The sequence below is a fragment of the Lycorma delicatula genome, chromosome 9 (genome assembly GCF_047948215.1).
Source record: "Lycorma delicatula isolate Av1 chromosome 9, ASM4794821v1, whole genome shotgun sequence".
NCBI lineage: Eukaryota > Metazoa > Arthropoda > Insecta > Hemiptera > Fulgoridae > Lycorma > Lycorma delicatula.
In genome coordinates this window covers 29,716,697-29,744,322 of record NC_134463.1, presented here as the reverse complement: position 1 = coordinate 29,744,322, position 27,626 = coordinate 29,716,697, and the positions used below count along the sequence as shown (strand labels likewise).

Genomic DNA, 27,626 nt, shown 5'->3' with positions numbered 1-27,626 from the left:
TGAATGCCACTTTTTAATTGTCTGTATTACTCATTTAAGTGCAATTAAATTTACAACTTTGCTTATCTCTGGTTTAACGAGGTTTTTTCATCACAACCTGTACTTTTATTCATCTGTATTTTTAGTATCTGGAAGAAAATATATTTTTGTAGTATATTTTAAGTTTGATCTAGATTTATGAGTAATAGTATGTTCTCATCTGGTTAAAAATTATCTTTGAAGCTTTCCTCTGAATAGGGTTGTTTTATGCGCGCTTTTTCTGTGGGTTCTCTATAGGTGAGTTTTTCCATTCTCCATTCGTTTTCATTATTCTTGACATCTTCATTTTGGTTTCTGTGGATGTAGGTCGGATTATGCTACATTTATTTTGAGGTTGTTGGAATTTACATTCTTGGTCTTATTCAGCGGAGAAGATGACAACTGTCGAATTGCGCTAAATTAAATTAGAATAATCATACTGCTATCTTTTGGTCTGCTGCACGCTTTCGTGAGACAAATTGTAGCTGCATTTTCATCCTCCTCGCCAGCTCGGATTATTACGGCATTTTTATCGTTTCAAGAGTGAAAAGATCCAATTAATTTTTATCTAATAGCTATTATAGTCCAGGTGGTATCTGTTTTGGGTTTGACGTATTGTATATGATCGCTAATTTTTGTTTTAATGCCTCCGGAATCATCAGAAATGATTATTCCGTTATTCGCCAGCTGAAAAAGGAGTGCTTAAATTTTATTAAACAGAATGTAAAAAAATCGCAAAAATGGCCATTTATTTACTCCTGTTTCCCTAGATAACACGATAACTGTTCATTTTAGAGAAAAGATCGAGAGAGAAAAAAGTTTTGTTATTAAATTTTACACACGATATCATCGGTTGAATTCGAAAAATACGTTATTATCGTTGCAAAAATAGCAGTAACTGTTAAAAAATGAAAAAAAATGGCATTTTATTTTAAAACTCTGGAGTACAATATTATTGTGCAAAAACTGTCTGACCGATATTTTTGAAATTTGGCGTGTTGCTCTGTTACATTAAAAAGATGTTTGAGGCAAACGTTCTTTTTTTCATATTTTTGACAGTTATTTTTTTTTGCATCAATAATAACGTATTTTTTGATTTGCAACCGATGACATTTTGTGTAAAATTTAATAACAAAACTTTTTCATCTCTCTCGATCTTTTCTCTAAAATGAACAGTTAATGAATGAGTTATTTTGGGAAATAGGAGAGAAAAAATGGATTTTTTTTTATTCCGTTTAATAAAAATTTAAGCATACCTTTTTCAACCGGTGCATAACGATATAATCATTTCTAATGATATTACGTAGGCGTTAAAGCAAAAATTAGCTAATCGTATGGAAAAAGTCCAATTATGCCTGTTTTAAAACAGATACCGCCGGGACTATTAGCTTCTATCTAATGTCTAACTTTTATTGTCTGTAGAATAGTATTTCAAAGTGTAATAAATTTTTATTATATTTTTTTCTATATAATTAAAACAAATAATAAATATGAACCAAGTTTTCAATCTCATCAGTAAAATTATGGTATCATTGTTTTTTTGGCTATTAAACAATGACAAAGTTACCTACCAAAATATATTTTCGTTCAAGTACACAGTAGTTTTGAAAAGTTCCCGAACTAAATTTCTATAGTCTATACAAGTAGCGCCATCTCTCGGACAACCAAGAAAATATGTAGTACGATGTCTGACGAGTGTGTGTACAAAATTTCATCACGTTTCGTCAGTCCAGTCTCGAGTTATATTTGACCGCGTACGTTGTGTTCATGTGATCGTGTGCGAGCTCGTGACATGGAACAGAGAAGCGCGATAAAATTTTGTGTACGACTTCAAATATCTTTCGTTGAAACTTATTCGGTGATGAAGCCGCAACTCGTACTACAACATACGCGTGGTGGATGCAGTTGAAAGACAGTAGAGAGTCGTTGGATGACGACGAACGAAGCGGGAGGCCGTCAACAACTGTTCACCACGAAAACGTTGCGAAAGTGAACGCGCTTCTGCTCGAACAACCTCATCTTACTCTTCGGGCCATAGCAGAAGAGCAAAATATCGTTAAGGACGCGGTACGTACAATTCTAACAGAAAAAATGAACCACCGAAAGGTGTGCTCTCGTTTCCTTCCACACTTCTTGACCGAAGAACAGAAACAGGTGCGTCTTTCTTGAGCTCAAGACTTTGTTGAAACTGTCGATAGCGACCCGAATTTTTTGCAATCATTTGTTTTTTGGGGATGAAAGCTGGTGCTTCGTGTATGATCCGTAAACGAAGCGTCAATCCGCTGCTTCGTTGAGTCCTGGAGCATAAAAACCGGGAAAAGGTCAGGCAGCAAAAATCAAGAGTGAAAACGATGTTGATTGCATTCTTCGACTCAAAGGGTGTGATGTATCATGAATTTGTCCAAACTGTTCAAACCGTGGATTATAAATTTTATTTGGAAGAAATGAAACGTCTGATGCGTCGCATTCTACAAATCGGGCCAAGTACCGGGATCGGGTAGTTTGACTCTCTTGACAATGCCCCGGCACATATGGCAACAGTTTTCCACGTTATTACGCCGCAAATCAAATCACCGTCTTATCCCACCCGACTTGGTTCCAGCAGACTATTTTCTGTTCCCGAAACTAAAGTTGAAGATGAAAGGCCGCTTTATCGACATTCCGGCCATCCCAAGGGCTTGTACCGAGCAGTTGAAGGCGAACCCACAAAGTGATTCTCCGAGCGTTTAACGGGCTCTACCGGCGATGCAACGAGTGTATAACTAGAGAAGGGTTCTATGTAGAGGGTTGGTGTGAGTAAATTCGTTTATCTTTAACTCTGTATTTTTATTTAATTTAGTTCGGGAACTCTTCAGTTATATTGTTTATCTCTTAAGGTCTATTAAGCTGCTGACTCAAACATTTTATCTTATTTTCTAGTTTTTCACATTTTCACAATAATTTCCAGTATATCAATATTAAAAAGACCATTAAAAAAAAAAAAAAAATCATGTTGGATACATTGTGTCAAATAATTGACGTATTAAAACAAAATTTTATTTATTTTTGCTGATGCAATACTTTTTTGAATTTTTTCCAATAAAAGAGATAAAGATTTTTCTTGGTTGTACGTTGTGGTGTTTTCGATCGACATGAAGAAATACGTGACTGGAATTTTGTTATCTTCATCTAAAATGAGATGTTAGATGTGATGTAAAGCTCTTTCTATATTTTGTTAAAAAAAGGAATAAAAAGGGAAAATATGTCGGTCGGGAATTTCATGACAGTCATTTCTCTTCTTCAGCTATTTCTTAAAAAGTTGAGCTTTTGCTTCTTTTTTATATTACTTGTTAAATTAACATTTATTTAATGGTAAAACTGGATAAACAGATTATATAAATAATATATAGTGTTTTTTAAATAATAATGAATTTTGTATACCGTAATAAATGTTCTTTTTCTTCGTACAAAAGTAATTGGTATTTTGTTTTTAATAATACATATTGATTCATAAATAAATGAGTTAGTGCCCACTTGCGCAGATTCTTCAAAGTTTTCTCTTGCTTTTTTTTCAACGTGATTGATTATTCAATTTGTGGGTTAACATATTTAAATATCTTGTGTATTTCATTAAAGACATGTTATAATTTACATTTTAAGAATATTAAATGAAAGATATTGTGCATTTAGTTTTACATTCTTAAATAAATAAATGTTGTCCTGTTAAACTGTTAGAGATTACCTAAGGAATAAGCATAAAAAGATTTATTTTTAAAATACATATTTTAATGGAATTAATTTTTGTTATGTGTTATTATATTCGTCTAGCCAGGGGACTCCAACCCACGGGGTTGGTCTAATGATGAACGGGTCTTCCCAAATCAGCTGATTTGGAAGTCGAGAGTTCCAATGTTCAAATCCTAGTAAAGTCAGTTATTTTTACAGGGATTTGAATTCTAGATCGTGAATACCGGTGTTCTTTCGTGGTTGGATTTTTCAATTAACCACACATCTCAGGAATGGTCGAACTGAGACTGTACAAGACTACATACACTTCATTTACACTCATACATATCATCCTCATTCATCCTCTGAAGTATTATCTGAACGGTAATTACCGAAGGTTATAACGGGAAAAAAAGAAGCCAGGGGATTCCGCTTCCTGGATCCTCGACGCGTTCGTATCCTCATGTTTGTGAGAATATTAATTACACAAGTATTCATTCATTAAAGAAAAAAAAGGTTAGTAATTTTACTTAATTATATTTCTATTGCCATGGTGACAAAAATATAATGAAGTAAAAGGATTAATATAGATTAATATATATATATATATATATATATATATATATATATATACATCGTTAATATTAAGAAGCATGGTGCTTCTATACTTATATATTTGTATTAAATTTCAAAAAACGTAGGTTTACAATAATTCCTTTTTTTTTTTTTAACAAAATATAAAAAAATGATAAGTATAATAAATGTTAATGTAAACAAGGTACTATTTACAGTGCACAATTCAATTTATTATACAGTTGTTAATTAATTTTTTTCCCGCTAGATGGTTGCGCTTCATTCAAAATAAAAATATGAGCACGTAACAGCAAACAAACCAACGCACCGTACTTTTTAAGAGAAGGGATTTTTACACCAAACTTTTTGTGTAAACTTATAGTATAAATAAAACTTAAGTATATTTAAGTAAAGTTCCACCGGTAGTTGTAATTAGTTTTCTAACAGTTTAGATTTTATATTGTTTACGGTTGTTTTTTTCTAAATCTTAGTTTTACTGAAACTTTTCGTTATAGGTATCACCTGTGCGTTTTAATAATCAAATATTTAAAGATAAATATAGTCTTAAGTTAATTTTTTATTTCAATTAGAAAAATTTAGTCGACCCAGAAAGTTTCAAGAAAAAGCATTACAGAGTGTATGATCTCAAATTGATCTTATCGTTAGAAAATTTCTTACAAATTATATAATATATCTTGAACATCTGATTGAATTATTTTATTAATTTAATTCAGTTATTTATACATCAGTTTACTTATTTATTTCAGGCCATGTTTTGTTTTAAATGAAATCACTATGGTTTTTTTTTCTTGAAATGTTCAAAACGGTCTATTTTAATCTAAAAAAATGATTATTTATTGACTATAAAGGTGTTTCGTTTTTAATTTTCTGCAGTTTTATATTATTTTAATGTAATGTAGAATTTTAAATAAGATGACAAAATATTGTAGTTCGATATCTTGTTAGATGTTTTTCTGATATTGGTAGCAGTAAAACGTAGTTTTAGGGTTGTAAATGTCTCATTCAATTGATAAGTGGGTTTCTCGTTTCTACTAAAAAAGAAAAAAAGATAAGATACCACCGTCTTATGAATATTTGAATATATAAAATAAAATATTTTTTTCTGAATGATGCTTTTTTATTGTATTCATATCACGTATTTTTTTTTTTAGTAATTTATTATGTAATACGAAATTTAGTAATATATATAAGTATCCATACTTATATAAGTTTCATAACCGGTAATGGTTGTAATCAACCTGACTTAGACGCTCCCAAAAGTTGCATAGTTATCTTTAGTAGTAGCAAACGTCCCATGCTATGTTATCAGGGAAATTCATGATTGATGAGTGCTTAACCAACGTCTTAGAGTGACTGGGTCACGTACAGTACGGGCGAAAAGCCTCTTTCAAAGTTAATAGCATAGTACAGTTAGACATGTAGATAAACATTGTTATGAATACAAAACGATACAAAAAACCGTACTTTTTTTTAATTGTTCAGGTTGGCTATAGATATTCACAGTTTAAAAAAATAACTGTTACACCCGATATTAATAAAAAATGTATTTATTACTGTTATGTGATACATCTTACTACTAATTAATACTTAAATAATAATAACGAAAAGGTTCATGTCTGTATCAATTTCTTGTGTGTTTAACATAACCGCACCTATTCACTTTCTTTCATCGACTGACCAGACACACACCAATACAGTTCGTTCCCCACTACTGTCACTCCCACTCCATCACCTTGTAGGAATGTAAATGAATTTAGATTCTCAACATTAATATTGTTGAGCAGATTGATTCTTTTATTATTATTTCCCGCCATAAGCTGAATCCTGCGTATGTCGCTTCGGTTAATGTGGGAAGGACGTGACAGTCTCGAGTTAAACCGTGGCGGATAGAAGTGCTTTCACTGTTTAGGAGCGTTTGGGGGTTTCTGTCTGGGTTCACAAACGTCAGAACGCAAAGAAGACAATGACAGACATTTTGAGGGACTTTGCTGTGCGGTTTGGAAAATCGCCGCCATCACTACCAACGTTATTCGCATGGAAGAAGAAAACTTTTGCGACGGGAAGTGTTCTCGATATACTACATAGCGGAAGGCCTACGACTCGCACCGAAACTTGTGTTGCCGTGACGGAATCAATTGAACGATCGCCGATGAAGTCAACCCGTAAGAGTCTGCTGAATTAGACATCCGCGATCGAGTATGCGAGACCATACGCCGAAAGACTTGAATGTTTCATGTTTTCGGCCATTCTCAGTGAATGAGTTAAGTGATCTTGACTTGGAACAACGTGTGCGTTCATGTGAAATGCTTCTCGCACGCTTCCCACATGCAAATAATAAAAAAAAAGTTATGTTCTCTGACGAGTGTGCGATTTATCGTAGTTAACGAAATCGTAACGTCTTTTTTTTGGGGCAAAAGACTATCAGCACTTTTATGAGGAAATCGAGCGCAATCCGCCGCATGTTATGATTTGGGCAGGGATAACGGCAGACTGGTTGGACTATATTTCTTTGATGGTTCTGTAAACCAGTTTCGCTATCTTCACATGATTAATACGTGGTTGCTTCCAGAATTAACGGCAAGAGGAGTAGCTCACAACGTCACACTTCAACAAGACGGCGGTCCACCATATTTTGCTATGACTGTCCGCACACGGCTAAATGAACTGTTTCCAAACAAAAATTAACCTTAAACCTTTATAACAATAATATTCACAATAAATGTTAATGTTAACCAGACATAAATGTTGCAATATGTTGTAATGTTTTTTGTTGTATATTCATAACAGTGTTTATCTTCATATCTTACTGTACTGTGCTATTAACATCTAAAGGGACTTTTCGTTCACACTGTAGTTTAAAGCGACAAATTAATGTAACCCTTTCTATTATTGAAAAATGCGTTACGTACACTACTTCAATTCAGTAGCAAAGTCACGTGTTAATTTTTTCATTTTTATAATCGATACGGCTGACATATGTATTGAAGTGAAAGGAAGTAATTTTCCCATGTATTTATGTAATTAATTTTATTTTTAATATTAGATTATCGTTTATGAAGTGTTAAACTATCAGTTTTATATTTCCCATTTTATTAATTAGAAAAACTAAAATTATATCTTTGTAGTTTCAGCACGTCCGTACTTTCTGACATTTTTCTTGGTTTACGTTTAAATCAGTTACTTGTAAAGCTAATTAGTAGATCTCGGTAGCGGAGTGGTAGCGTCTCGGCTTACAATCAATCCGGAGGTCCCGGATTCAAATCTCGGTCAGTCATGGCATTATTCACACGCTACAAAATTACTTTTTCATATCCCTTATTTAAGCTTATGTGACGAAATCATAAAGCAAAAAAAAAAAAAATTGATAAATTGATCAAAGGTTAATTTTTAGAAGAAAGGAAAGAAAAGGTTTTACTCCTGAAATACCACAAACGCCTTGATCAAAAAAGCTTCTGTATTATAAAAAAAGCGTAACGAGATAAATAATGAGAACTATTCGTTTTATTCGCATTATAAAATAGGAGTAAAAGCAGTTGCTTGTAAAAGTGCATTATCCTAATGAGTTGAATAAACGATGCCAACCATTCTTAAATTAAATTAGAAAAGAAATAAAAACAAGGCTGTACTTATATACTACTCGTATAATAAAATTACACTAATGTAATTTTAAGGTAGTAGATAAGTTAATAATTTTAGTTGACTTAAAGTATGATAATTATTAGATTAAAGTAAACCCTGTAAATTATTTTTATCTAAAAAAAAAAAAAAATGCTTTAACTAATACATAGATTTCATTTTTTACTTGCAATTTGTCACTTATACGAGGTATATAGTCCGCTAGTTTATTCTAGGCGCGTTACAATTGTGTCAATAAATATGTAGTTTCATAATAAGGGTAAAAATTTGCATTACGAGATCTCAATTTATTACCCGATCACTTTTCTATTCTATGCGGTTGCAGTTCATTACTGAAATTTTTCGTTAAGAGAGTGAATAAAAAAGCTGATGTGGACACCCTTCCTTGTTTGCCTATTAAATTAGATACCTTTTTTTTTTTTAAATGAAAAGTACATGCAATTTTATTTCATTAATAACTTCTGAATTTTTTCATATATTTTTTTTATTGTTTTTATTGAATATTATTTATTGTAAAAGTTTTTTTTTTTTACAATCGGAGGTTAATTATTAATAAATCAATATATTTTAATAATAAAAAAAAAGTTAAAAAAAGAGTAAAGTGGGATTTGAACTGATGTGCCTTCTCCGTATAAGATCCAAATATTACATTAATTAAAATTTTATTTGGTTATAATACTGGAACCAATGAAAATATGTACCACTTATCCTTGAAAAGTTCTCAATGAGGGCTTATTACTGCAGTTAAGAAAAAGTCCAAAATCCAAATTTTTGGGCTTTTTTGAACACTTTTGGTCCAATTGCAAACAAAAGGGGAAGTGTACAACTAGATGTTGACAGTCCTAAATCTAAAATTTCAGCATTTTGCGGTAATCTTTTTTGAGTTATGCGAGATATACGTACGTACGAAACTACAGACGTCACGCCGAAATTAGTCAAAATGGATTCAGGATTGGTCAGAATGGATATTTCCGTTGAAATCTGAAAACCTAAATTTTTCGCGATGCAATCGTTTACTTCGTACAAGGAACTAAAAATGTAAACCAGTTTTTATTACTCTGTTACATAACGTAATTTGATACTAATTAATAAATAATATTTTATATACTTTTTTCACGTATTTATGCCGTAAATAATTCTAATCTCTTGCTCATGTTAATCCTTTTTTCTTCTTTTTTTTATACAAGACATGATACAGATTTTTAGTGGATTCGTTGTCTTTAAATCTAAAAACACGATATTAGAAATGTTTTTCTTTTTTATGTAGTTATTTTTTCAAGAAGAACGAGTTGCTTTAATTCGAACTTTGGCATTTCGTTTGTTTATTTTGCATGTAACGCGGTTTCCGATTTTTATGAAAATGTATAGTAACGTCCATTGTTATTAAGTGAAATTATGTATGTGTAACGTGATTTTTCATGAAAATTTCCCCTTTCAAAATGCTTCCGTTTTATATAGTGTTGATGATGGAAAGGTGGTGTTTAAGTGTACAGGATAGTATTGTCAAACAGTCGCTGTTGTGATTGATCGGTGTTCCCTCCATTCAACACACGACCTACTAGTGACGTCACACACCTTTCCTGCCTATCTCATAGCGGTTATACTATAGTTACTTCACGGATTACATGCTGTTTATTGTTCATTTGTCGTTTACTATTAATTTCTTAATTTTACTTTAGTTTCATTCTCGTAAATGTTACGTATAGAGTAGGTGTATTAGATTCAAAACATGAAAATAGGGGCAAGGTTTTTCCTGTCGATCAAACCTGGTGGAAAAGGTCTCTAGGAATGCCTCAATTAACGTACTAAAAATCGAGAGCCACTGCTTCAAAAAAAAAGGTTTGAAATATCCGGCTGAATCTAGTAAAATGACTTACTGTATATCGATGTAAATGTATCGTAGACCCGTTTATTGGTTGTAACTAGTTAAATATTGAATTTATCGAAACATGTTTCAAACAGAAGTGGTAGAATGGAAAACTTTACACAGAAAAACTTCTAGTAACATTTTCATAAGATCATAAATAAACGCGAGAATGATCTGTTACATCAAAAACAAAAACAAACTTTTTTTATCTTTAACAATTAAATTTTGATTAAATAATGAAATAGAAGATTAACACTCAAAAGTATATATTTCTAGATAAGTTTACCAAGTTTAACATAAAAATATGTTTTGTTAACTTTTTACAAACATTCATTGCTATTTCATTGTTAAGTGCGCATTGACGCATTTTATAAACATTACGCTCACAAAACTCATTCAAAAATCAAAATTTTACATAAAACTGATATTACCATCTAAAAGTAAATATTTTCCCCTAACTATTGCTATTGTTAATATTTAATTTCGTAAAATTTTAGTAGTTATTGGTTTTTTGTATTTAGTGAAAGTCCTAAAATACGTTTTTTGAATTATAATGATTTAAAATTACTAATAATTTCCATATTACAAATTTCGTTATCCGTATCTAAAATTATTTAGAGAAGAGTAGATCCTTGATCAGGTACTGAGAAATCTTATAAGGAGTTTTACCTAAGTAACGGGAAAGTGATTGAAAATACGCCAAGCCTAAAACTGAATATACGTTCCAATAATCGAATCCAGGACTTATCGTGTGACACGTTTTTATATCTACCGACTGAGCTACGGAGACCGTTATGTTATGTATCTGATTTTACGTAATTTAGTAACTTTGAATACACTTTTTTACCCAAAAAGTACGTGTATGTGTTAACCTAATGTATCAATAAGTAAAAACGCGTGCTTCAACCACGTACACCAATTTTTTCCACTACTTTTTGGGGAATTCTGTATTGCAGAGGAATAGTGGAAAATTTAGCAGTATCAGAACGCATTGTTTAGATCGTTTCCATGAATAATAGTAAAGGGTTTTTTTTGAACAGATGGAATATTAGCAACCCGTAATGTTAAATGTCTAATTGATGAACTCCTTTGAATCATAAGCATTTTTTATAATTGATTTCATTATTTGTTTCAATTTTCTCTATAATTATAAAGTTTTTTATTATCTTGGGCAACGTTTCTATAAAGCACAATCAAAATCCCCTTCAAGTTTATTCAATTGTAACGGGTCGAGCTAGTTGACAGTTTCTTATTTTCTCATAACATTCTTGTATATATCTTAATACTAGTATTATATTAAATACTTATATTTTCTGTAGTAAAGTAAATTTACTTCAGAAAATAGCTTACGTCTGGTATAAAAATAAGAACAGCTGTCGGAAAAATATTTATTACGTACAATTTGAAAATACATTCTTAGACTACTTTTCTGTGTATTTACCAAATAAATTGAGACACTTATCATATCTTTGAATGAGTTTTTGTATAACTTCATCAACATTTTTACCGCATGATTTTTCAGCCACTCAATGACACCTTCCTGGAGGAGCTCCTTGTCATCATCAAAGCGCTTAGTTGCCTACCACTTTTTCATGTTCGGGAACAAATGGTAATCGTTCGATGCCAGATATAGGCTGTAAGCAGGATGATAGAAAATTGCCCATCCAAACTTTCCCAAAGTTCTTGTGTACGGTTAGCTGATGCGGGCATGTATTCTCGTGGATGAAGAAATTCCTGATAATGAGCCGCGTCGCTTGTTTTAGATTGCTCTCCGTAACTTTTTTAGGATCTCACAATACACTTCTGCATCTATCGTAGCGCCACGCTTCACGAAGTGAATAAAAATTACACCCTCTTCTGTTCTAAAAAACTGTTGTGTTGAAAGAAGTTTCGGAACCTATCGAACGCAAAATTTATGATAAATTTTGCACATAAAATTTACCATAAATTTCGTCACATCATGCAAAAGGCTGCGTGAAATTTTTGGAGAACTGAAATGAAAGCTCTGTAATGGTTAAACGCGATTCTTTTCATCAACTTTCGCTACCAGTCTGTTAGACAGAACACCAGGCAGGCCGCTTCGTTTTACATTGTGAATATTTGAGCGGCCATTTTTTAATATAATACACCACTTCATTTATTACACCTTTCCCTTAAGTACCACGTAGTTCTCGATAAATCTGAATGGGTTAGCAATTTTTTGCCAAAAGAAATGTAATCTCAATTCACAACTGGCGGGATTTTGTATGACGGCACACATTTTAAACACGTATAAAAAATCAATAAGATGCGTCTTCACATAGCGCAACCAGATGCGTATTAAATCAGCCTAGCAATGACCACAAGTTGACGACGCTATCCCAACACTCCTTCGCGAACAATAGCGAAACGTAAGTTACATTCTGGATAGTCCATGGATCTTACATGCTATTTATTTATTAATAGATAGATTTATTTATTACTTTTTATCTCCAAAAAGAGGACCTTTTTTATCTGAGGAGGATCCACTTTTAAAAAGCCGGTACTTCGATTAGAAAACAGAACTGGAGTGGTGCTCTGATACGTTTAATTTCCGCCACACCTCTGTTTATTGGAAATTGCATTCACATGTGTAAACGCATTGTATTTTTTACGCGTCTCATGTGTCTGGCTGAACAGTTTATAATTCGGTTGTATATTTTCACATCGCCACACAATTTCGGCGGTAAATAAGATTATTCTTTGAGAAACCTTGTTATTGGTGGCTGTATAATTTCTGGAAGGAAAACAACCTCATTTAATAGGTCCAAGATTAGTTATTGATCAGTAATATCTTGTTTCCATTTAAGTGAAAATTCCTCGATTAGTTGAAGGAATTAAACTCAAAATTTCAACAGTTATAGGAGGTTTCATCTCACTTTGTTTCTTTTGTCTTTGAATTTTTTTCTTCAAATTTGATTCTTTCCATTTACTTCCGTGCTGAGATTGTCTGGACGTGTAGTCTTTCTTAATATCTCCCAAAATATAATGTTTGTAAACTTGAATGAGTTTTTTTTTAGGATACACAACTAAAAATGTTTTTTTACCATTAATTTTTGAACGAGTTTTTATTTTACTATTATTGGTATATTTAATAAATTACATTACCAGCGTATTTATTTATTTTTTATGTGTAGGCTGTTTTTAGTATACTAGCCTATCTGTATAGGCTAGTATATTCATATTAATCCTATTGTCATTGAATTTGCATTTGTATTAGCGTTTTAAAACATTGTATAACGTTGGAGGTATCAATTATTGAAATCTTTTTTCATTAATAATTAAGTGCATCGAAGCTTTCTAATTAATTATTCTTTCTCTGTCTCCTTCCACGGTCTACCCTCTCATCTATCGTATTGTGGATTTCCGTGGCATTTGGATCAACAAATTTATTATTGATTAGGCAATGTAGTCAAATAACGAAAATTTGAACCTTTCTTTACAATACGATTTCTCATGTTACCATTTTCTTTGTTCTAGTACGCACTGTTTCAACTAAACAATACTATAAAGTCGTAACAAATTCCAGCTACAGAAAACATTCCAACCAGACTACTTGAAAATACATTTTACACAGAAAAGATCGACGATTCTAATTTATATAAGTACATTTTTTCTACATCTTTCTTTGACGACACGGCAAAATCACCGGCAAATTTATACACCTATTTTTCCAACGTATCTATTTGTATTTTTTATTTTCCCGTCTAGATTAGCGCTATAGCAAAGCTGTAGTTCTGCTATAAAGTAAAGTAATCGGTAGGAAAGTATTGTAATCGGTTCAATTTGGGCATATGCGGTTTTCACTGGATCTTGACACGTTTTGATACCTAAGGAACCCAAAAAATAGGATGGAAACTTTCCGGATGTTAATGTTCGTATGTACGTGTGTTCTCGGTGTAGGCTTCTAAATCACCTTTTATCTCCTGAACTACTGGACCGATTTTGACCAAACTTTGTCAGATTACTTCTATACATATAGAGCATTGATGCAATTAAATTTCAATATAAAAGGTCATGAAGGTGAAGCTGTAGGGCAAGGTCACCCTCAGTATCTCGAGATTTCGCCTAATTAAGATCAAATTCTTTTTTGAGGGAAACTTTGTTAAGAATTAAAAAATAAAATTTCTACCTGCAAAATAAATATATTTCTCTTTAAAAGAATCCTCTTATGCCTATATTTTAATCTAAAGTTTCTTGTTGTCAAAAAAATAATAATTTTTTATTACGATTAAGGTTTCCTGGGTATTTCCAAAAAACATTTTGCAAAATCTCACCCCTACCTCCCAAAAATGCTGTTGTAGTCGTCTGCTGTGTTGTGACATCACAGGTGAGCGGTAGAATTGAATGAATAATATTTAAAGTGTACAAAAGTAATTCGGTCTGGCTGAGTCTCGAAATTGATCGCTCGGTTGATTCAGTACCTGGTGCGTTAAGCCTCGCGTCTACACCAGTCTGCCGACAGTACATGCGAAATTTGTGCTATGTAAGTTGTGAAATTAGATTAGTTAGTGCGGTGCCGGCTGTTGCCGCTAGTACCACCACACGCGAATTAAATACGGTACGCGCGCGCGCTTTAGAGAATCATTGAATTAAATAAACCAAAAAAATATATTTAAAAAAAATGGTAAATATTTTAAATTACGTTGTGTGTGTAAGCTGTGCGTCAGAAACAACTCACAGTTGTCAGCTTCAATTTTTTTTTTTTTATAAAAAAAGGAATATTTTAATATTTTTAATCCTAATATCTTACACATTTTAAATTAAAATATTTTTACGTAATTTTTAGTATTTTTTTTTTTTTTTTCTGTTAGGAAAGAAGTGTAATAATTATTCTTTTATAAAAAAAAAAGTAAAAACCAAATAAAAATAAGTCAATTAATCATACAAAAGAGGTATTTAATTTTTTATAGTGCAAGTATCGTTTCTGTTCATTTCTTTATCCATGGTAATCTCAATTATTGAAAAACGTGTTCGAGGTGTTTTCCACGACTGTTTACTCAAAATTGAAAAAAAAACACCCGAATTATTACGGAGATGATTATTGTACGGGTATACCAATTATTATTATTACGGAGCAAATAATACAACAATGGTTTTTAGCGGAATTTATCATTTTTAATAATCCAAAATCAGTTAATCTGAATTACCGCTGATTTCGAAATAATTTCTTATTAAAAATTAATGGTTTATCTTGGTTAAGAAAATCAGATAAAGAGGTATTATAAGGTCCTCATTTTTATGAATAAAATTGTGATAATTTGATTGAATGCTGCTGATTAAATTGATTGAATACTAATTCAGTTATTATGAAAATTCTTGATTAATTAGTGTATTGTATTTGTAATTGGAAAGGAGGAAAGGTAAATATCAGATTTTGCCAGCTGTCTAATTATGGCGTCATAACGATAAGGACAATTGATCATCAATAAAACGAAGGATGATGGATGGAATGAATGGCAAATAAAACAGGATGGGATGATTAGGTTTTCGGATAAGAAAAACAATTTTTTTTTTTTTTAGTCAAATTGAAAATGAATTGTTTTGAATGTTTCTGAACGAGTAGCATTATATATATCGTAGCAAAACGTTTAAAGTAAAGTAAAGTAAATAGCTTCATAACGATTAAACATTGAATATAATCTCCAGTCTTATATAACTTAATGCATTTTTCTTGAAAAAGTCTTCTTTTTGCCTATATTTTAATCTCAACTTCCGTGTTATCAAAATAATAAAATGCAGTTGAAAATATTTTATAATAATCATCTGATTTATAAATAAAATAACATTAAAATTCATTCTTTTACTTTTAACTGAAGGCGTATTTTTCAAACCAGTATTTGTTTTTTTATCTGCAATGTTCTCAGAAATAAACTCGGTGTTTAATTTGTTACCAGGTTTTATTTGTTTATTGGTTATTTAACAAAGTTATATCAAATTTAAAAAAAAAATCGTATATTTTGATTTCTAGTTGACTTTTCTAAAAAATAAATAAGAAATTTTAAATATTCCGGTAACTACGCGGGTAGTTCACTAATTAAAGACAAATGGCAACAAGTGAAAACCTGTTAAATAGAAAGGATTGAAACTGTTTTGAGGTTCAAATTGGCACTTCTGACATAGAAAATATCAACTATTTTAAAAGAATTTCCATTATTATAACTATTTATTTCTAAATATTGGCCCCGCTTGAAACGTGCAATGTGATAATGCAGCGTGCTGTGATAAATAATTACATACTTTGTATTTTACTTTTATTGCGCTTAATTTTTCTGTCAGTGTAGCCATTATACTGTTTTTTCTTATTATTTTTATACATATTGTAAATAATTTTGAAGTTTTTTATGTTTAATGTTAGGGACCATTAAGAAATTACATCATGGTTTCCATTGAGGGATAGGAATCATCTTCATGACAACAATTTATGATTTGAATCGCTGACATAAATGTTGTGCTTTTTGTAATACAGTACTCATAAATGATTTAAGTTTAACATTGTCATAAGATAATATCTATTTTTAGTTATAAAATTGTAATTATTTTTAATTAAATATTATTACCTAGAAGTCTAAATTAAAATAACATATCCTTTTTTAGTGGTAGAAATCGATTTTTTGTGAACTATACTTATATTTTTTCTATGTAAAATTCAACAAAATTTACTTTTGCCCAGTTCAAATGATTTTTTGAACTAAAAAAAAATAAATATATATTTATATAATATGTATTTATATAAGTTTTCATTTAGCATAAGAAACTTAAAATTAAAAAATTTCTAGTTTATATGTTTGTAAATTACCTCAGTAAGATTTTTCAAACAATGAACACTTCAAAATTAATAAAAGACATTTAAAGAATTGCTTTAGAAAAGAAATTTACTAAGTAAAATCAATTTTTTAAAACAGAAAAAAATGGTCAAAAAAATAACTCATACTTAGTTTATTTTTCTAATGTAATTATTTCCTTCTTTTTTCCTGTTTAGCCTCCGGTAACTACCGTTTAGATAATTCTTCAGAGGATGAATGAGGATGATATGTATGAGTGTAAATGAAGTGTAGTCTTGTACATTCTCAGTTCGACCATTCCTGAGATGTGTGGTTAATTGAAACCCAACCACCAAAGAACACCGGGGTATCCACGATCTAGTATTCAAATCCGTGTAAAAATAACTGGCTTTACTAGGACGCTGTAACTCTCGACTTCCAAATCAGGTGATTTGGGAAGACGCGTTAACCACTAGACCAACCCGGTGGGTTACCAACCATGAATCCTAAAGTTTTAAAACTTCAGTCTAATATAAAACTAAATTTCAGCAATAAAAGTAGATAAAAATATTTTTTTATTCAAAATATTAATAAAATTTCTCCTACTTATAATATGATATTTAAACATGGTAAATCAACAAAATACAGAAAAACTGTGAAACCTAAAAAGAGGGAGGGAGTGAGTGAGTGAGGGCTGGGAAGGAAGGATGGTGAGGGGGAGAGAGAGAGGCTCTAAATTACAGCAAAGAAGTATGAGATATGCTTAGAAAATAACCACACATTTTTAATTATGCTTAATGGAGCTATTCAGTGACAAGTGGTTGGCAGCATTATGTTCCGCATAACTTCCTCTGTAACCACATGTTCTTGGACTGTTGACATCTTGTTTAGTTTTCATGTTATTGTTATTTGAGTGCAGGGTGTTTAAGTGTTAGTAGCAATTTTTGTACTGTTCAATTTTCAGGAACAACGATACAACGTAAAATTTTGCGTGAAACTAGGGAAAACCTTTATAGAAACATTTCAATCAAAACAAGCTTATGGAGATGATGCCCTGGGTTGTACGTAATGTTATGAATAGTTTTCATGATTTAAAAGTGGTCGTCAGTCAATTGAAGATTACCCTCGACCAGGAAGGCCTTTGTCTTCAACCGATGATACCTGCATTCAGAAAATCAAGATCTGATACCTGCAAATCATCAATTGACTGCCAGAGAATTTGGAGAAGAGGTTAGCATCTTGATTGGATGATACCATGACATTTTGACAGAAACATTGAACAGGCATACAGTTGTAGCAAAGTGTGTTCCTCGTTTCATGAGCGAACAGCAGAAAGAACATCGAGTGAACATTTGCTGGCAACTTCTTGAACAAGCCAATAACGATGAAACATTCATGCAAAGGATCATAATGAGAGACAAAATCTAGGTTTACGACTACAACATTGTGACAAAAAAAATCTATCATGAAAAAATCACATATTACAAAAATCGCTACTTACACTTAAACACGTTGATTCAAATAATATTAATAAAGATGCAAAAACTAAACAAGAGGTCAACAATCCAAGAACATGTGGTTACAGTGGAGGTTATGAGGAACACAATGCTGCCAACCGCATGTCGCTAAATATCTCTGATATTTAGCGTATTCCTCCTTATTCGTAAGGATGAAGCATAAAAATTTGGGAAATTTGTTGTGCGAGTATCGATATTACCCATTCCATTATCCATAATAAGCTGAATTACCGCAAAATGTGATCGAGGTGGTAAACACGACGGTTGAATCAGAATCACAATAACCATCCGAATTCACATTTGTACGGAACTTAAACAACAGTTTTTTTTGTTTTTTTTTTTTTAGCGAAATGTAATGTTTATTTTTTAAATCTGTAATAACTTGTAATGAAATTTCTTTCCAAAATATTTTGTATCAATTTCTCAAACATGGTTACCGCTGATATAATAATAAATTATTAAATATTATTAAAAAGAATAAATCCATCTTATCAGCAATTAATTTTTTTATAAGTGCAAAACAACACATTTTTTATTTATTTTTATTTTTTGTTACGTGGAAAAGAACACTTGAATAGTATAAAAAACAGTAAACCAGAAAATTCTAACTTTGCTCAACTTATATTAGATAATACTCGTACATACAACGCAAATCCTTATATGAATTGTAGACATATTTTTTAATTATTATAATACATCTAATTTAGAAAAATGTCACATTTACAGTTTTGTCTTCAGTCATTTGATTGGTTTGATGCAGCTCTCCAAGATTCCCTATCTACTGCTAGTTGTTTTAATTTCGGTATACCCGCTACATCCTACATCTCTAACAATTTGTTTTACATATTCCAAACGTTGCCTGCATACACAATAAACAATGATACAATAAATGACATTTACAGTAAACATAAAAATCTAATTAATGAGAAAAATTTTCTTAAAAGTGATAAATTGTTTTTAAACACGTCCTAAATATAGATATAACAGATAATAATTCAAATAAAATATCGTTCTTGAAGCATGGTTCCTGTTGATTTGATTTTATTCCACCAAATTACACTACATATCAATCAGTATACCGATAACTGCTTAAGTCATGACTGCTTAATATTTTAATTCTTTAACTTTATTTTATAATGATATTTTAATCTCCTGACGATGGTTCGAGGACTGAAAGATCTCGGGAAGTCAAAATTAATTGCTGGTAAGGTGGATTTGAACTTATTAATCATTTTTAATAAATATTTTATATTTTAGCTATCATAATTGATTTGAATGTTATTTTCTGCCTTACCCGGTATTATCACTCTAACATTCGTAGTAGAGTTGGGATCAACTATGAAAAGCGATATTAAGCTCCTCTCTCTCGCCTACCCTACTGCGATGGCCTCTTCTGCTTTAACGGTTCTACAATGTCTTGAAACATCATTGTGGTTTATTGCATCGGATTAAGTGTTATTTGTTCATTAATTATGTCCTGTCCTAGTTAAAAATTAAAAGGATAGGACATGATTAATGAACTAATGAACACTCAATCCGATGTAATGTTTAAAAACCTAAAATTCTTAAAATAAAAAAAAAATCATAAGAATTAGTTTTAAGAAATATTATAACCTTTAGAGCGGATGGGACAAAGCAGAAAAGACCATGACAGTAGGTTGAGAAGTGGTAGGAGCTTATCGCGTTTATTCGACGATCCCAACTCAGGAAGACTCAGTGCTAATAGTTTTGGGAATGTACTACGAATGTTAGTGGCAATACCAGGAAAGGCAGAAAATAACACTCAAATCACGTGTGATGAAACTTGGATTATTCAACGTTTTGAAACGGAAGCTAAATATTAGAATAAGGATTGGAAACATTCGTATTCGCTCGCCAGGAGAAATTCATAATGTACTCGTACTGGTAAACTTATGCTGATGGTGTTTTGGGACTAAATACCCAATTTATTGCGATTTTTCTGAAGAATAACACATAATCAACAGCGAATATTATTGTGAAGTGCTAGAAAATTAAGTGATACAGGCAACAAGAAGGAAACACCCTGGTCTCTCATAAGGCTTCAATTTATCTACATGATAACGTCTTTTTCTTTGTTTTTCCTCTTTAGCCTCCGGGAATTACCGTTCAGGTATTACTTCAGAGGATGATATGTATGAGTGTAAATGAAGTGTAGTCTTGTACAGTCTCAGTTCGACCATTCCTGAGATGTGTGACTAATTGAAATCCAACCACCAAAGGGAACCGCTATCCACGATCTAGTATTCAAATCCGTATAAAAGTAAACATGATACGTCTGCTCCTACAAAAACACACGGAAAGCTGTTCAAAAGTCAGGTCGGGAGGTGTTGCTAAATCCACCTCTCTGTCCCGATCTAGCACCATCACAGTTTTTCTTCTTTTTTTTTGTCTCAAAGGACAAACAGCAGGGAAAGATTGTGGGTACAAGTATAGCACGGTGGCACGGACTTCGAGGTGAACAATTCTTCATTACTGGAATGCGAAAGCTCATCGAAAGATGGGACAAATGCCTAAGTATAGAAAGAAATATGTTGAAAAGTAACGTTTGTTCTGTTTTAATGAATAAAATTTTTTTCCTACAATAATTTTCTTTTTAACTGTTATTGTTTTTTTTGTATTATTACTTTCGAGTCAAATATAAAAAATTACACCTTTTTATTATAGACTCTGTTCAAATAGTTTCAGTACTGCATTGTATTGTCTACAGAGCCAAAATCAGGGCAAACGTTTGACAGCCGAAACTTGAATACATTTCCACACCTATTTAATATGACTTTATTATTTTCAGCGCTAGGATCATCTCCTGAAGAAGTAATATTCGTTCCTCATGGAACATAAATACATATATACGTGTGTGCGCGCGCACGCGTATCCCTTAAATAAACCAATTCGAACGTGTCGCAGTATGTCCATACTTCTACGCGTACGAATTATGTATTAATTACCAAGCAGAATGATTTAATATCTTTTACATACTGTGCTGCCAGTCAGGTCTCTGTTCAGGTTCCTCTGTTCTTTGGAATAGTGGTGGTAAATAGTTGACACAAGGTTCTGTTTGATTGTATCCGACTCTATTCAGCAACTGTACTTGTTCCTCTGTAAACAGAAAAAAAGAAAAATTATTATTTTTGGTTGACAGCATTATTTATTTTCTTGTTGTTCGATGATATCGCCAGATAAGCTTGAAGCTTGTGCGTGGCATATAAAAATGGAATATTTTAGGGTATGAAAAAATCTAATGTGGACACCACATGACTTCCTTGTACGCCTGTAAAATTACATATAAACATATTTAAAAGTTCATAAAATGTTATTTTACTAATTACTTCTGATATTTTTTTTTGTTGTTATAATTGAATATTTAATGAAATTTTTTTTACAGTTATTGGTTAATAATTATAATAATCAATATATTTAAATTAAAAAAAAAGGAAAACGACAAAAGGGGAAAAAGGAAGAAAGTGTTGCAAACAAAGAAAGAATAAAAACATTAAGAGAAGATGATAAATATAAAGAGGAAGAAAACGTTAAGACCAAGGAAAGAATAATAAGATTATAAGAGGAGGATGATGAATACAAAGAGAGAGAAAATTTGAATACTAGAGAACGCGTGCACAAATTAAAATCAGAAGAATTATATCAAACGAAATGTGATCAACTCCGACTTAGGGAGAATAAGTAATGAACTAAAAGATAAGAATTTTTTGCAATTTATTAAAAATCGGAAATGTGTTTGTCAGTGTGTATGTTATTCTTGTGAGGGTCTACTTTTCAGTCACTGTAGTTAACTTTAATGTAGATAAAATTAACAAAAATTCCATAATAATTAAATAAAATTAAACAGAAATTAAACTAGAAAATCAAAAAAATACTATTCTAACTTTAATTTTCAGTTAATAGTAAATAATAAGATGTCTCACCAAATTTATTGCATATACACATATGTAATAATGCCAATTAAATTACATATACACATTTTTAAAAGTACATAAAATTTTATTTCACTAATAACTTCTGATTTTTTTCCCTTGTAAGATCCAAATATTTCATTAATCAAAATTTTATTTGGTTACAACTTTGGAACCAGTGAAAATAAGTACAAAAAAAAGCTCTCAATGAGAGCTTATTACTGCAGTCAAGAAAAAGTCCAAAATCAAAAAAAAAAAGTATTTGGACACTTTGGTTCAGTCGAGTGCAATAAAAAGGGAAGGTGCACAACTAAATGTTACAACAGTCCTAAATCCAAAATTTCAACATCCTACGGCTAATTGTTGTTGAGTTACGCGAGATACGTACGTACAGACGTCACGCCGAAATTAGTCAAAATGTCCATTAGTCCATCTTTGTTATTTCTACTACATTTCATTACTTTTGTTTTGTTCTTGTTTATTTTCATGCGATAGTTCTTGCGTAGGACTTCATCTATGCCGTTCATTGTTTCTTCTAAATCCTTTTTACTCTCGGCTAGAATTACTATATCATCAGCAAATCTTAGCATCTTTATCTTTTCACCTTGTACTGTTACTCCGAATCTAAATTGTTCTTTAACATCATTTACTGCTAGTTCTATGTAAAGATTAAAAAGTAACGGAGATAGGGAACATCCTTGTCGGACTCCCTTTCTTATTACGGCTTCTTTTTTATGTTCTTCAATTGTTACTGTTGCTGTTTGGTTCCTGTACATGTTAGCAATTGTTCTTCTACCTCTGTATTTGAACCCTAATTTTTTTAAAATGCTGAACATTTTATTCCAGTCTACGTTATCGAATGCCTTTTCTAGGTCTATAAACGCCAAGTATGTTGGTTTGTTTTTCTGACCTTCTACTATTAATCTGAGGCCTAAAATTGCTTCCCTTGTCCCTATACTTTTCCTGAAACCAAATTGGTCTTCTCCTAACACTTCTTCCACTCTCCTCTCAATTCTTCTGTATAGAATTCTAGTTCTAATTCATTACCAGTATATATAACTGTTATTATACGGTATCTGTAACTTATCTATTATCATTAGGATAATGAATGAAAGATGGATTGTACCACAAAACTATAAAAATATCTCGTACGTGTAAAACAAATTATTCCAGGATGTCATAAGGTAATTCAAGATTTCAATGTCTTAAATAATTTTCGGATAAAAGTGAAACCTCCTAAAGCCTCCTAAAATGCAATGTGAAGATGTGTTTTGCTTGTTAAATATTTTAATTTTTATTATATAGTTTTGAAAATTATTATTAATGATTCCTTCTAAAAAAAATCTATTTTTCAAATAATACTACATTGTGTAAGTATAATATTTCTTACAAGAAGATGTAATCCCAAATTTCATTAGTTTAGTGCCTATAGCACAGTTAAATAAAATATTGGCATATTGAACAGAACTGGATAAAACTTTTGGAGCAACCTTTATAAACTATTTTTTACGAGCAGATCAGAATAAGTGACTTATGGGATAGTTCATTAAAGTTTTAGTTACCTTCAGATTTTAAGATGGGTTTTTTGTGCTTTTTCTTGTTTTTATTCAGTTTTATTTCTTATTGGAAAAAAAAAACAAAATAATATAACATCGATATAAATATTTAAAGAATTTCAGGTTGAATAAGAAAAAAAATTAAAAAAAGAAGAATGGAGAAAAACATTTTATTTTATTTTTCTTTAGCAACATTAATTTACAGTTGGATGCCAGCAAGAAAAAATGAAAGTATAAAGTAGAATCGTTGATTAGATGCAGCAAACTTCTTATTGAAGTAAATCTCTAAGCAACAGTACAGTCGTAAAAAGAAAGTTAAAATTTGTTATCTAGTACATTTTTTCTAAGTATTCAATCAGACCTTAGTATGCTTCAAAGTTTTACCTTATTATAGATGTATTCTGTTTTCTTTTATTTTATTTTTATTACTTGCTGGGAAAAAATATACATACAATTTAAAATAACAATGGATCCATTGTTATATTGTTGATAAATAAGTAAACGGAGGTTGGAAAAAAGATCTTAAGTCTATTGATCGAAGTAAGTTAATTGATAAGAGGTGATTAAAAGATATTTAAAAAAAAATTGATGTCGATACCACATAACTTCCTTGCAGCTTATTAAATTACATATACAAATTTTAAAATGAAAAGTGCATAAAGTTTTATGTCATTAATTTCTGATATTTTTCATGTTTTTTTTAAATTTTTTTTATTGAATTATTATTTATTGTAAAAGTTTTTTTTACAACCACAGGTTAATAATTATTAATAAATCAATATATTTAAATTAAAAAAAAAGGGAGATTAAGTCCGATTCGAACCGATCGCGATGCGCCTTCCCCTTGTAAGATCCAAATATTTCATTAATTAAAATTTTATCTGCCTATAACTTTGGAACTAATGAAAATAAGTACCACTAACATGTAGCGTTGAAAAGCTCTGAATGAGGGCTTATTACTGCAGTTAAGAAAAAGTCCAAAATCCAAATGTTTTGGAATTTAGGCTTTTTTTTTTGGACACTTTTGGTCCAGTCGATTGCGGGGTGGTGCACAACTAGATGTTTCAACAGCCCTAAATCCAAAATTTCAACATCTTACGGCTAATCATTTTTGAGTTATGCAAGATACGTACGTACAGATGTTACGCCGAAACTAGTTAAAAATGGATATTTCCGTTGAAATCTGAAAACCGAAGTTATTCGCGATCACAATACTTACTTTACTTCTATAACGAAGTAAAAAAGAAAAGTTAAAAGAAATTCAAATGACATTTATCCTTTACTATAGTTTAAAAACAACATTTACCTTAAACTGAAAAAGTATAAGAGAATTCTATTTATGGTTGGTATAATTTATTAGAAATTTAAAAATATAGTGAGTGTTGACTAAACTTAGAAGAAACTAGTTCAGATCATTAAAATTAAAAAAAATAAACTCTGTGAACAATTGCAAATGCTCTGACTCGTTTCATTTTCCATCGTTCGCCATTTTGTTTTTTAAATAAAAATTGTTTTTTGGGGACAGAAATAATAGACATTATTAAGAATTAATTTTAATTCGATTATTGAAGGAAGTGAAAACAGGTACAAAATTGTGAGACTGCATAACTTTTGCGATCCATTTTTACAATTTCAGCAAAAACTCAAGAGCTTTTTACCAACCGATTTGAATAAATAAAAGTCATTTTGTTTACAATAAAAGGCGCTTATTATTTTATCTAAAAAACATAATTCGATAAAACAAATATTTATGCGATTGTTAATGATTAAAAAATTGTAATGGGTACCATTTTGAAAAATTTTCAAAGTTATTTATTTTGTAGATGTTGTTGGGTTTCATGTAATCAAAATTGTATTCAAATATGTCAATGGGTTCTTAAATATACATTTTTATTGAAAACGAAAAAACATAAAATGTTGAATAGAGGGAAAATGAATAGGTATATTTTATAAATTCATGAGGATTTTCGCTATCCCATATTCGGCAGATATGGTGTACACCAGATTTGGTGGACAGATGTACACCAAATTGCCACTGATTTGAAATGTTGACTCATCACTAAAATTACATTGTCTTCAATTCTATCCATCATTTCCGCATAAAACTGCGGCCGAGAAACTTTGTCGTCATCTGTAATGTGTTGAACCACGGGTTAATTAATTCGTATGGCTTCAAGTGCAGTCGTTTACTTAATGCACTCCAAACAATCGTTTCTGAAATTCCAGTCTCACGTGACGCACGTCGAGTTGATTTCTTCAAACTACGTGTAAAGCTTTCTCTGAGTTACGCACAGAAGCTTCAGGGACGCGTGAGCATCCTGGTGATTTTGTAAGTTTAAGAGAAAAACCGGTCGCAACGAAGGTTTGGTGCCAATTGTATGCCTAATAGGAGGCTCCTTACCGTAGTCTAAACGAAAATTACGTCGAACTACAGTTTCTGACTGCAAATCTTGAAACCATTAATCTCAGCGAGCACGTTCCGTACTAGTAAATGTATCCATTTTAATAACATTGGTGGATGAATTCGGTACTAATAAACTATGTGATTCAAAACTTTGTGTATTTCTATGAAATGAAACCTCAGTCAAATATGTAAGTTATCTAATTCGATTTTTATTTGCTTTTAAATATGTGAAGTCGTTTTTTAAATCACCCGGTATATTTCTTTTAAAAATTCTGATTTCTCTGATTTTTTTTTTTTTTAATATATTTTTCTTCGTTTTGTCACTGAATTTACTACAGCTCTTTTTATATTTGAAAAAAAAAAAAAAGTACGCTAAAATTTAAATATTCAGTGATCGCTATCCGTAATTACAGTAATTGCAATATTTTTTATATTTTCAAGCTGTTAAAACTATTATTTTTTAAAAAGATTGTTACGTTACTGTTGTTTTGCAATAATATTATAACACCAGATTGATTTTGTAAAAATACCTAAATGGAATTTTAAAGGTACTTATCCGAGTGTATTTTATTTTTTTCTTCATTGAGGTACAGCTGATCATATTGAAAATGATCCAATTCCCATCAACACGTAATAGGTGACTATGTGTTCAAGTTGATTAGCATTACATCATTTTTACAATGAGGCACTAGTTCTAGTCCCGAAGGTATGAGTAATGTACTGCACAATTGCACATCCTTTTATTCATCTACTATTGATTGATGAGCCAATTAAAACTTTCCATGACGTTACCTGTTTACATCTGGACAGGTTAAAAATAAGTAAGGTTTAGTTGAGAGCGAAGAACAATAGGCAGATAGAAATAAGACGAAGTATGACGTTTTACTTTTACCCATTGAAGTGCTGCAAAGAGAAGTGCGTAAGAAATTGTTCTTTTCTTCACGCATTATTACTGAACAAGCATCTTTATTGCATTGATCTTAGCAACATATACCCTGAATGAATTAAATTTATTAATATATAGCTGTCATTCTGTTTATTTATTTTTTATGGACGAGTTATTTTTTTTATATTTCAACAGCTGGCGTAAAGTTTTAATTGCATTTATACTGTGCGTTCGGAAAGTTGCTGTGTACTGGAATTATGAAAGTGTAATGAAACTTAATTATTACTTTGTATTTTTATTTTATTGAAACGATATTACAATAACTGGATTTTTTTATAAAAGTTGTTGAAAATGACCTCCTCCAACATCAATAACATTGCCCGCGATTTCAATTTGTTTTCTAACATTAACCAGCTGATATACTGGAATGTCTCGTACGTATGCTGTTATTGCAGTTTTTACTTCGTCAAGTGCGTGGTCTGTTGGGATACATTGACTGTTTCGCTGCTCCCCATTGAAAGTAATATGGAGAAATTAGATCGGGCGATCGTGCAGGTCCGAAACCCTTCGAAATGATTCGTCCACCAAAGACGTTACGTAAAAAAATCATTGACCTGTTAGCTATGGCGCCATCTTATTGGAACCAACCGTAACTGATTTCCAGTTCTGATAACTGACTAATGAAATTTGTTAAAACAGCACAATAACGATCGCTGTTAAATGTATTTTCAA

General features: G+C 31.1%; 2 protein-coding genes across 8 annotated transcripts in view; one reads left to right on the top strand and one right to left on the bottom strand.

Moving 5' to 3' along the window:
* Window positions 1-27,626, top strand: part of LOC142329798 (protein HGV2-like) — a 169,743-nt gene that overhangs the window by 29,856 nt on the left and 112,261 nt on the right. The window lies entirely within an intron of this gene.
* Window positions 1-27,626, bottom strand: part of LOC142329799 (uncharacterized) — a 156,034-nt gene that overhangs the window by 21,435 nt on the left and 106,973 nt on the right. The window contains exon 4 of the mRNA XM_075374613.1: window positions 21,117-21,236. Coding sequence (XP_075230728.1) covers window positions 21,117-21,236 — 120 coding nt within the window. The remainder of the gene's footprint in view (window positions 1-21,116; window positions 21,237-27,626) is intronic.